This window comes from Eublepharis macularius, chromosome 12 (assembly GCF_028583425.1).
Source record: "Eublepharis macularius isolate TG4126 chromosome 12, MPM_Emac_v1.0, whole genome shotgun sequence".
Lineage (NCBI taxonomy): Eukaryota > Metazoa > Chordata > Lepidosauria > Squamata > Eublepharidae > Eublepharis > Eublepharis macularius.
The window spans coordinates 20,065,835-20,078,643 of NC_072801.1; the positions used below are offsets into that span (position 1 = coordinate 20,065,835).

General features: G+C 44.4%; 1 protein-coding gene across 4 annotated transcripts in view; it reads left to right on the forward strand.

The window, feature by feature from the left end:
- LOC129338367 (acyl-coenzyme A synthetase ACSM5, mitochondrial-like) overlaps positions 1–12,169 on the forward strand; it is a 33,613-nt gene extending 21,444 nt beyond the window's left edge. For all 4 annotated transcript variants that reach the window (XM_054992524.1, XM_054992521.1, XM_054992522.1 and 1 more), the window contains 8 exons: positions 895–974; positions 2,644–2,767; positions 4,061–4,141; positions 4,720–4,821; positions 5,799–5,926; positions 7,497–7,596; positions 8,358–8,477; positions 10,026–12,169. In XM_054992524.1, coding sequence (XP_054848499.1) covers positions 895–974; positions 2,644–2,767; positions 4,061–4,141; positions 4,720–4,821; positions 5,799–5,926; positions 7,497–7,596; positions 8,358–8,477; positions 10,026–10,112 — 822 coding nt within the window. In that variant the 3' untranslated portion in view covers positions 10,113–12,169. The remainder of the gene's footprint in view (positions 1–894; positions 975–2,643; positions 2,768–4,060; positions 4,142–4,719; positions 4,822–5,798; positions 5,927–7,496; positions 7,597–8,357; positions 8,478–10,025) is intronic.
- Positions 12,170–12,809: the final 640 nt, after the last annotated feature.

Here is a 12,809-nt window from a genome sequence, read left to right on the forward strand (position 1 = left end):
ATACATAGTGTGAGATTAGTACAGTCAATATCGAGGGCATTTCAATAGACAATGCCATAGGGTATATAAGTGCAAGTTTATCAGCAAAAATCCAACATCAGCAAAAATCCAATACAAAGCAAAACATCAGCAAAGATTCAATGCAAAGCAAAACATCAGCAAAAATCTAATACAAAGCAAAACATCAGCAAAAATCCAATAAAAAGCTGAAGAAATTCTGAAACAGAGCATAAGCAATTCTATGACAGACATTAAACAACACAGAACTACCCAGGATGAGCATGCTTAAAGAAACAGAGTCCATAATAGCACATATGAGGCAGCTTCCCCTGCATTCAAAAAGCCGACTATTCTAATGACTCTTATTCAAACCCTATGACAAAGGTTTTTTATGTCTCTTCATCCTCCAGCCATTTCAAACCCTGACTCAAAGTGCTATTATCATGGCTTTTTTCTGGGAAAAGAGGTGGTGGAACTCAGTGGGTTGCCAGCACAGGGGGCAACTCTTGGCAGGAGGTGGTGCCCCTGGTACCACATGTGTGCCCGAAAAGTGCACGCATGCTCCCAGGGCCAATGATGTCACTTTGGGTCAGCTGGAACAAGGGAGGAGTTTTTAAAAGTTTAAATCGCCCTTGGCGAAAATGGTCACATGGCTGGTGGCCCCGCCCCCTGATCTCCAGACAGAGGGGAGTTTAGATTGACCTCTGCACCGCTTGGCGCGAAGGGCAATCTCAACTCCCCTCTGTCTGGAGATCAGGGGGCAGGGCCACCAGCCATGTGACCATTTTCAAGAGATTCTGGAACTCCGTTCCACCGCGTTCCAGCTGAAAAAAAGCCCTGGGTTTTATGATGCTTGTGTAATGTTTGTGCTTTCATTTCCCGCCCCCCATGCAGACCCTGTCCAAGTATCCAATCACCGCTTTCTGCACAGCTCCAACTGCATATCGTATGTTAGTACAACACGATAACAACAGGTACAGTATTCACTCCAATGCAAGACTACATTTTTTTCCAGGAATGGCATTTTTTAAAAAAGATGTGGTCATCTTACATTTGCATATAGGAGACAGTTATGTCCAATAAAAATATTTGTTTGGTGTATAACATTTTTAGGGAGGCGGCTGTCTTACATTCTGGGCTGCCTTCCTTTCAAGTACAGAAACTATTTTTCATTGGGTAAAAAGAAATAAAGGAAGTGAGAGAAAACTCAATACAAGAACTGAGATTGGGTAAACATTCCACCTAGAGCCACTGTTGTGTCTTGCTGGATTTTCTGGCAGCTTTAAAGGGGGGGGGGGTCAACTTACCAAAGCCCCTAAGAGCTGATACGGTATCTTGAAAGTGGAGACGTTATTTATTGCTCCCTTCCCTCCCTGCTGCAATTCATCACAGAGCCATAGCATCAGTAGATTCCAGAAGTCCATTGAAAGAGACTGGCTTTTCTTTTCCTTGAATTTCACTGTTGTCCAAAACTAATCACAAATTACAATTCCCCTCGTCTCCCCCGCCCCGCAATTTCCCCTCTATCTTCCAGTATTTATCGCAACATCCTGGGGCTACTGTTTGCTGCCTTGTGTGACCACAAATCTATAATTCTCAATACGCGATGCCCTTTCCTTGCTAGAATTCATTAAAGCTCTCCAGCCAATGAGATGGAGCAAAGCCGAACGCCAGCTCCAAATACTTAGGAAACAATAAACAAAAAACATTTGTAAAAAAAACCCAATGCCTGGTAATGAGTAGTTGCAGCAAAACCATAATTCTTTTTTAAAATCATGCAATAATTGATGCTATCAGTCAACGATTTCAATGCATGAAACTGCTCTTAAAGATCAGCTGTTGCAAAAGATGATTATCTAACCATGTCATCCCAGGATAATAGACAGTCCCTTCAGACATACCTAATTTGTACCATAATTCAAATAATTTATGTAAAGCCCTGAGCAGGTTGGGACCGGCGTATCTTCGGGACCGCCTCTCCCTGTATGTTCCTCGGAGACTGCTTCGATCAGCGGATAAATGTTTACTGGTGGTCCCCGGCCCTAAGGAAGCCCGCCTCGCTTCAACCAGGGCCAGGGCCTTTTCAGTCCTGGCCCCAGCCTGGTGGAACACTCTGTCAATGGAGACCCGGGCCCAGCGGGACATATTATTGTTCCGCCAGGCCTGTAAAACAGAGCTGTTCTGCCAGGCGTTCGGTGGTTGAAGGGGGCGATGCCATGTTGGCCTCCCACCTTTGTGGTGGGGGATTCTCCCCACCGTTGCACCTTAATGTATTTGGTTTATTTATTTTATTATTGCTTATTGTATGTTGATTTTAGAATTATTGTTTTCTTGTTTTTATTGATTTTAACTGTTGTTCACTGCCCAGAGCCCCTGAGGATGGGTGGTTTATAAATTGAAATAATAATGATGATGATGATGATGATGATGATGATGATGATGAATTTCATGCCTTCCACAGAATCTGAACTCACTGTGGTCATATAATACAGAAGTGAGTGACCACACCCAAACCTTTGCAATGGGGCTGATTGACATTTAAGGGACACCTTGTCTGAGCCAAGAGCCCACCAGTAAGACAGCAGCCTTTTGGTTTGTACTGTGGTGCTTTGGGGTTACTAACGGTCATCCTTCCCTTTCAAGCTACAAATTCAAGAGTCTGCGGCACTGCGTGACCGGAGGAGAACCTCTCAATCCGGAAGTGATGGAACGCTGGAAAACTAAGACAGGGCTGGATATCTATGAAGCGTACGGTCAAACTGAAACGGTACGTCCGCCCTTGCTCTTGCAGAACTGTGTCTCAGGCTATGACCTCTGTGCCCTCACCATTTTGTGCAAGGTTTTAAAAGATGCTGTGCATCGATGGGGTGGCCTGATAGAGAGCGCACCCGAGTTTAAGCTTTGCAAAGTCCTTCTGTTTGCAGAACACCATCACAAGGACTTGGGATCAGACACACAATGAGACTTTTGTGCCTCTCAGACTCACACTGTGTTCTTTTATCCTCATGACTAGTGTGTAAGGGCAGCTGTACCTTTTCCCTGCACACTGATTTCTCCTCATAAAATAGCCCCACGGAGCTCCTATTGGCTCTACTGAAGGGCAGCCACATAAGCAACGAATCCCTAATATAACATAATAATAACATTCAATTTATACACTGCCCTTCAGGACAATGCCCACTCAGAGCGGTTTACAAAGTATGTCATTATTATCCCCACAACAAAACACCCTGTGAGGTGGGTGAGGCTGAGAGAGCTCCAGAGAACTGTGACTAGCCCAAGGTCACCCAGCTGGCTTCAAGTGGAAGAGTCGGGAATCAAACCCGGCTCTCAAGATTAGAGTCCCGCGCTCTTAACCACTACACCAAACTGGCTCTCCATACTATCATCCCAACAATGACATGAAGCAAGTGAGACTCAAAGAATGAGCAATTGTAACTTGCCTCCCAGTAAGCTTCATAGTGAAGGATTTGAACCCAGGTCCAACTTATTTTAATCCAACCTGGGAGCAACAATACTATCAGCCTAGGTAGAGGAGGAGGTGCAACAGCACCCAAATCTCCTTCTTCACCCTAGAAGGTGGGCCCAGCTCTAGTAAACCTCACCAACATCTCCTTGGCCTTCAACAGGCCCTGGCAGACTATGTTAGTCCCATTCCTATGAGGGAAGTCCCACAAGACATCCAGGGCGTCTGTAACTGACTGATGCAGTCCAACCGCTTTTGTAATGCTGGAACACCCTTTTCCTCACGTGGGCTGGAGGTGCAGGGTACCTGATGCATGCTGGGAACAACTCCTGGACTCCTCCCATTCAAATGATCAGAGAAAGGTGGAGGGTGTTTTTTTGCACTCCCTTATCAATGCACATATGCATGTGTAAGAACTGAAGTTACCACATCTGTTATCCATGCTGCCAGTAAGCAGATCATAGAACCACAGAATCATAGGGTCGGAAGGGTCATCTAGTCCAACCCCCTGCACAATGCAGGAAATTCACAGAGACAAAACCAACACACACACATACACACACCCTCATTTTGTTTTGTTGGGTTCCCTTACAGGTAACAATATGTGCGAATGTCAAAGGGATGAAAATTAAACCAGGATCAATGGGCAAGGCATGTCCACCATATAATGTTCAGGTACGAGGACAAATTTTCTATCCTGGCATCAGAGAAGACCGGCAAGAAACTGTGCTATTTCCCCTCTTATTTCCCTGTTCCTAGTAAAATATCAACCATCATGATGATGGGTCTGCGTGAAAGATTGGTGTGCATATTGCAAAAAATCCCTAGGAAGTCTATATATACTGCAGTTTGTGTTCTCTTCCAAATGTTTCCCTTTGACCTGTCAGTTTTCTTTATGCTGCAGAAAACATGGCAGCACTTACCTGTAACTTGTTCATTGTTTCACACATGGGACTGCACAGGTACCACGACAATGAACTTAACAGGAGCTATAAAAAACTAAGCCTTGCTTAGTTAAAGAACTATTTAAAGAACTTAGTTAAAGAACTATTCCCTTTCTGTGACACTACTGAGCAATGAAAAGCTGGGAACGAACATTTATACATGGTTTCCTTTGTTCCATAGAACTTAAAAGGAGCCACTAAGAACTGAGCCATCATCCCTCACTGTGCATTATTGGTTTTAATTCTACACATGAATTTTAAACCATCAGTCTCGATCAGTGAAAACAACATATGTATTCATTTCTCCAGATTGTAGATGACCAGGGCAACATCCAGCCCCCAGGAAAAGAAGGAGATGTTGCCATCCAAATTCAACCCAAGAGGCCGTTTTGTTTCTTTACACAGTATTTGGTAATTATGATTATTTGAGTGACAACAATTTGGTGTGTGGCACAATCCAATGAGGAGTTACTTCATTCTTAAGCCCATTGATTTCAACTCTGCACAGAAATAAGGGCTGTCCCCCCACCTAAAGAAAGCTTATTCTATTGATCATAGTAATGGCGTCATTGATTAAATTGGCATACACATAAAAATTTTTGGATGAAGTGATGTAGAAACAAGCCCCGCTCCTTTCATTTACAGAATACACATTGCTCTAAACTGCTGGTTAAGATATAGCTGACTGTCAAAGCACCATATGAAGCTGCCTTAGACAAACAACTGGTGTATCCAGCTGGAAAATACCTGCAGTGACTAACAGTGGCTCTAGCAGAGCAGGTCTCTTTCAGTATCTGCTCTAATGCTTTAACTGGAGATGCCAGCTATTGGACTGGAGGCTTTCTGCATGGCAGGCATGTGATCTACCACTTGATTCCACATTTGGTCCCATGTTTACTGATTATATTTTTATCGTCTTCTAGTTCTCTGGAAAATGGAACTTCCATGTTTAGAGGCTCTTGCATCACGGAACTCAGAGATGGCATATGTAGGGCACCCAAGAGACCTCCCTTCCTAGCACTGACTAGCTCCAGAGCTGTTTAGCTTCAGCAAGGTGGTGACATCACAGGATCAGAGAGCCATGGCTCAGTGGCAAAGCATCTGCTTAGCATGCAGAGGGTCCCTTGTTCAATTCCCGGCATATCCAGCTAAAAGGTGGTAGGTGATGTGAAAGACCCCGGAGAGCTACTGCCAGTATGAGTGGACAAGGCTAACCTTGATGGAGCAATGGTCTGATTCAGTAAATGGCAGCTTCAGGTGTGTACCTGGGATCCAGGTAGCAGCTTAAAAAATAGAGTGCCTTACTATTTACTTAGATGGACAATTTACAAAATGAATGGAGTCATCTGTTTAAAATTCTGTGCCATCATGCTTCGTTCTTTTATAAGGATAACCCTGAGAAAACGGCAGCCAGCCAGCGTGGAAGCTTTTATATCACTGGAGACAGAGGGATCATGGATGAAGAAGGCTATTTTTGGTTTGTCGGAAGGTCAGATGACGTCATCAATTCTGCTGGGTAGGGTCCTCTTCCAGTTGGATTTTTCCAGATTCAGTAACAGAAGGCATGTAGTCTTTTAGACGGTTGCAAGTTGGGAGCCCACAAGGAATCTTGAGAAGGGTGATTAACAATTAAGAAATCACACCCACAGCCTGATGCCACTAAGGGTCCAAGAACCAAACAAAAAAGCTGAATTTTTGCCAATCTAACTAAATCCAGCTTTCCAGATCAAATGAGAGAATCCCAGATCCGATCCGGGAACCTGGATCAAGATCTCCGATAAATCTGGGTTAATCCATGTAAATCTGGGAAACACAGCTTCTGCCTCTTGGCAGGCTGTTTCCCTGTCTTCTCCCATATTTTTTTTCCCAAGAGGGATGGAGGCGGAATGAGGCAAGAAGGGGGGAGTGTAGCCAATCCATGGAGGAGCTCTACTTGTCTGCCTAGTATCTGTGAGTGACACTGGTTCAGTTGGGCTAAGTTGCAGTCATGTCCCTTGCTTCAGTTGAGTATGGGTAGCATCCTCTCTTTTGACACGATTCTTAGGTTTGATGTTAGTTCCCTGGTTTCACTTTCATTCTGGGGGCATTTCATTCCTTTGCTTCAGTTTGGTTCTGTGGGATTTTCTCTAGATTGAGCTTGCATTTGGAAGTGTCTCTCTCATCAAGGGCAGCCTTGCCCCTACGTGTTTCTGCTTGAAAACCAGCTTGGAAACTTTTCTGCCATAGGAAACAATGGAGAGTGGCCGGGGTGGGGGTGGGGCACTTATTCAGGGTCTCATAGAATTGGAATCCAGGGTCCAATCTTACTGAAACTTGGGGGGATCTTTAGTGGGCAGTCAGGAATAGGTTCTCTGAAAAATTGGTGAAGTTTGCTTGAAAAATGCCCTCCCAGCTACCCAGATAGCCACCGGATAGTTTTCCCCATAGGGAATAATAGCTGAATAAATCTGGGATTCTCTAATTTGGCCAAACCAGATCAGAGAATCTTTCCTGGTTTTCAAGGATCCTGGATTTTTTTGGGAAACTTGGATCCAGATTTCTCAGGGTTTTTTTTTGGTGTGTGGGGGGGTACACACCCCTAGATGCCACAGCATCTCAGCAGTCTAGTCAATCTTCTCTACCTAAGAAGATAGTTTCCAGGATATATTGGAAACCTGACTCTCAAAAGTTTATACCCTGGAAATCTTGCTACTAGTCTTTAAGGTGCTACCGGATTCAAATCTTGCTCCTTCCTTCAAGTTACTACAAGCTATTAAAAGTTCAAGCAGCCCCAAATTTCCCTTCCCATCTCCATTCCCCTCCCCGACTTTAACTGATGCTAGACTGCTCTCAACTTTCTATGACTTGCAGAGGGCAACAGGCACGCTCAGTGCTTGCTGGGTCACTTCAAGGGCTCTTTTCAATTTTGGCTAACCAATTATTTTTTTGGCACACTTAGGGAGCCCCCCTAGGTCTGCAGATTCTGGTACCACCTCAGGGTAGCGCCATTGTACTGTTCTACTGACAGACATGGGACCGTCAAGTCCCATCACTTATTAGGAGGACTTACTAGGAGGCATTTACATGGAATGCACATTCCCTCTTAGGTATCGTATTGGCCCATTTGAAGTGGAAAGTGCCCTGATAGAACACCCGGCAGTCGCTGAATCAGCTGTCGTCAGCAGCCCAGACCCCGCCAGAGGAGAGGTAAAGAGACATTCAAATAATCCTTTAAATCCAGAGGTGCCTGCCCAAGCATGCCAAGCACTTGCTTGGAAAAACCAACAGACTTTGAAATACCACAGCAGCAAAATTGTACTGTATTTCAAGGTACTTTCCTGATCAGGGAAATGGTAACATCTAGAAAAACTAGGTTGATGTATGAGTGAGAAATAGCTGGTGCACTCCCTGAATCAATGACTAACTCCAGCAAAGCATTCAGTTGTATCCCACCAGCTCCTCCACAGGTGAAGGAGGAGACCCCCTCTGATCACCCCCCCCCCCCCAAAGGCTAAGCTGAGGTTGGTGGGAACCACATGAACAAAAGCCAGGGCAGTGAGGAAAGGGACTGGGTAAGACTGAGCAGAAAAGATGGTGGGATACAATCCACTGGTATCTGGCACAAAATTTAACATCTGACTTTTCTCTTTTTTAAAAAAAAAACCAAGTTTCTAGTCCTTATGGTTTGAGGCCCTTATTTCAAAAACGTATATGCTGCCTTAAAAGCAAGTGCCTGGTGCTCGCCTGGCCTCCTAATATCTTTGCTCTCATTGGCCAGAATACAGAAGGAGGGAGCTGGTTCACTTCTTTGGTAAACAACTGGGTAGAATCCTAACTGCATGCTTTACCATATTCCGTCACAAAGGGACCACAGCGTTTGCCCTTTAAAATGAAGGCTGCAAAGAAGAGGCCTCCTTTCTGGCTTCCTATAAGTCATTAATATCTGTCTTTCCCCCCTCATCATGTAGGTGGTGAAAGCATTTGTTGTGTTGTCTCCTGCTTTTCTGTCACATGATCCAGAGAAATTAACCAAGGAGCTTCAGGAGCATGTGAAAAGAATTACTGCTCCCTACAAGTACCCAAGAAAGGCAAGTGTCTTCCCAGCGCAACTGAAGCACAGTTTCCCCCTAGGGATCGCAGGTGCCCATCAGTGGTGGGCAACCTCCCAGCGGTTTGCTCGCTTACCCACCGGCTGCTGGCGGGAGGTTCCAAGCTGCCTGGTGTTCACCTGCCACCAGCAGGCACCCAAGGCACAAGTGTGGTGTACAGGCTTCCGGCAGACACGATGTCACTTCCAGAAGTGATGTCATTGCTCCCGTTGTGGGAGAGCTCCTCTGCTTCTCTTGGGGCCGATTTTAGCCTTGCTGGGAGGGTATAGGGACCTGGCAACCCTAGCTCCCCATCACCATTTGCAAAATCAAACCTTATTGAATGAACAAGACACTCGCCCTGTTGCTAAGAGTTTCTCTACACAAGACATTTTACACAAGTAGGCTCAAGCGAAAAATCTTACACTTGTTCTCCCATTGTGGATACACCTGCACTGCTAGGGAGACAGAGTACATTTGAATATAGGACCACACAGAAAGTAAGAGTCTCTGTGCACGAGATATCTTACACGAGGACACTCAAGTGTAGGGAGATGCAATGTTGGCCAGGAAGCACAGTTTAAAAAGACAGAGCCAGCAGAGATGGCTCCTCAGAGGGTTTGTTAATTTCATCTTTGCCTTCCAGAAGGGGAGGTGAAATTGACAGAGCCTTTGGCTCTATCTTTTTAAACCACTTTTCTCTGCCAACATTGCATCTCCCTACACTTGAGCGTCCCCGTGTAAGATGTCTTGTGCAGAGAGACTCTAGGTCAGCAGATGGCGCTGAGTTGGGAATTTTTGAGGCTAGCTGTCTCTTCCTGCTGCCACTGGTTCAGGTTGATTTCACATTTCTCTTTTGTGTTGCATTGATTTGCAAAATCTCTGTTTCCATTCTGCAACATCAAGGGAAACTCGTGATTTTTTATTTTAATTTTATTCTCAGTTTACTTGTACAAATATTTCCCCATAAAAGTTATTTGCACCCTAGTGAGAACCTGAGAACATAGGAGGAGCCCTGATGAATCAGACCCATGGAATCCAGGATCCCTGGTTTCTCGCACTGACTGATCAAATTCCCCAGAGAGACATCAAAACAGGGGGATAGAGCCAATATCTCCCACTGTGGTTGCCCCGTCCTCCCAGAAATTGGATCCAGAGGTCTACTGCCTCTGAACACCGTAGCTGACAGCCTCTGAAGACCTATCCTTCATTAATTTGCCTAACCCTCTTTTGAAGTTAATTAAGTCCTGGTTAATTATGCATCATATTAATTTTTTGACCCAAGGATACTGATGACAATATTTTATAAGGAAAATTTAGGACAAGTGAACAGAAAATGGCATAAATACAATAGGTTCGATTTGCACAAGGGAGAAATTAAACAAAAGGGAGTGGGTAGGGATTTCCAGGTTATGACAATTGGGATGAGATATTTGAAGGCCTCCCTATTGCTGACTGAAAACCATTGTTCCAAGAGTCCCATTAATCTCATAAGAACTTTTACAAGGGTGTAAAAAGGGAACTAAACATTTGACTTTATAAATACAGGTGGAGTTTGTCCAAGAGCTGCCCAAAACCGTTGCTGGGAAAATCCAAAGGAATATATTACGGATTCAGGAATGGAAAAAAGTCTAGCTTCAGAGGCACATTTCAACATGAAGAACCTCCATTCTCTGTAATCTTTTGGTGTCCTTGTTTGTGATGAAATTTTCCAGGTCCTGTGAACCCATAATGCAAGTCAGGCAATCTCCTTGTTTTCCCACAGTTTTTGTATACAGTCTTAAACTGAGGCCAACCTCCCACACTGTGACAGGCTCCTTGACATCCTAAAACTCTCATCAGAATAGTCAGCATAAAACATGTGCTTCAAGGGCAATGCACCATCTTAGGGAGAGCAAGAAGCAAACGAGGAAATATGAGCAGGGCTCAGAATACATCCCATCTTCAAAATAAGCATGATGCTCACAGATCCTGATAGACTCCAGGACTCCATGGCTGCCTACTGCACAGCTTACTGTTACCAGGAATGGGCCTCCTTGCGAGTAAGTGGGGGGAATTAGCGGCAAGAAGTATGGCTATGCGAGAGGGGTAACAACAGGACATCTCCACCAGTATTTACGGGATCCCTCCCCCAAGGAGGCAAATGAGACCGGTGATCTTGAATAAAAGAGTATCTTTATTGAAGGGGGAAAGCTCTCTCTCTCACACACACAAGAGATTGTTCACAAACACACAAGATGGCGAGGAAAAACAGTGGTGAAAGTGGAATAGATTTGAGGGATTTCAGCACAATAATACCTATCCAAAGAGCAGAGTAGTCCACAGAGAAAGAGCTTCAAACGTCCACCATTCTCGGTCAGGAAAGAAAGAGTCTTAGGGAGAGTGACCCTAAGGGAGCAGCGCTTGGATCCAGAAGGTGTGCATGATTTTAATGGGGCCAGAGCCCTGGTTTTTATAGGGCAAAACGTGTCCTGAGGCTGGGGAGCCCCCCTCAGCCATTGGAACAAAGACCCTAGAGGTCAGTTTCTGGGAACTGCAAAGGTTTGATTATTTTGATTACTTGCTGCCATAGTGTGTGAAAGGAAATGCAAAGTTTCTCCTGCCGCCTCACAAAGGGGCAATTTGCTAATTAATCTCCCCGGAGCTGGGTTGATGAATTTATATAGGGACAGCATCTTCCCAGGAACAAATTATAAACTTATCAGTGCTGATTGATTGCTCCTTGATCTTGGGGTGGGGATTTCATCACGGAAGGAGGGTATTAGAATGTGCTGAGAGGGGTAATTCAACGAGACCCTGTCTTATCACAGCTCACACCCATAACTGGGAAAGCTGTAAATACAATCACCGCGGTCACTCTGCATTTGCATACATGTCCTATTTATGCTCGCTCTCCCAGGCAGGACTCAGCAATGCTCGCTGTCCAGCTGGTTGGAATTCCCCCTGATGCAGATAAGGCTGCATTAATCCAGGGGCCTTGTGATTTTTATATCACAGGCAGCTATCAAACAGTTATTAAATATGGTGGAGGCCAGGGCCAACTACTTACATTATCACATATTATAAGCAGAAAAATGCCATCCATCTGTAGTGCCAATCGCTTCCCATGAAAAAGCTCAGAAAGTGCTTGAAAGCTTTTTGCCAATAAGATGCTGTGTTTTTTAAAGCCCGTGCGATCTGGACAATTAGCTGAGATCCGATGATACTTGAATGGAATTAGTTCATGAACAGATCTCTCCTCCACAATTCATTCTCTCTCACACTCTCTCTTACACACACACACACACACACACACACACAAAGCTGCTCAGTATGTATGGGGTGGGGGTGGGGGTGGGGTGGAGTAACTCGGTTTACGATTACATTGCAAGACACCTTTGTAATCCCAGCCCCACCCGGATGCCCACACCACTGCCACATGACACTGCACACGGGCAGTGAACATGCAAGCCCTGTATGCACATAATTCAAAAATAACCTGAAATCTTCTTTCTACTCACTTGCTAAAGTGTAAAACTGGGCCAGATCCTCAGTATCATACGTTTTGCCTTTTATTCAAGTACAATTTTATACATGAGTCGTGTGCAAAACTTATCTTGTGCTATTGACTTTGAAACTCATTCTAGCGATGGATTACTCACCTGGAAAGAACTTAATGATCGTATCAAATAAATAGTCCGATGGTGCAAGAACAGGTTATCTATTTCATGTTTTGCAATATTTTCACTTGTATGGTGCTCTCAGGGTGTTTGCGTTATATGCCATCAAGTCGCCTCCAACCTACGGCGACCCTATGAATGAAAGGATATGCAATGCAGAATGACTGACAGACTCATTAGACTCATTTCCCTAGCTCAATCGATCAGATCATGATTCTTAGGCTGCTTCTTTTTTTTAATTTTTGAAATTTTATTGAATAACTCACACGTTTACAAGGAAGATGGAAAAAACCCGATTATGTCAAGAACAATAAATTCTTAGGGTGCTTCTAAATTTCAGACATTTAAATGTTCCAAGCAAACAGTTTCCTAGCCCTTGAAATGAAAGCAATGGTTTTCACACAGCCACTGATATAGGTCCATGCCCCATGAATTTGTCTGACCTGCTTTTAAAGCTGTCTTCTGGCAGTAAAAATTTCATCTTAAGAAATAACAGTCACATTTAGAAGTTGATCCTTTTCACCAGTCTTCCTTACAATAGAGAATCCTTTGAACAAAGGAAATCTTTTCTCAACTGAAGGAAGTCTTTCTCCTATGAGGACATAGCAGAAGAGATTCATAGGACCCAGCTTTGCAGAAGGGAGTTACAGAATCCAACCCTTGGTTTCCACAC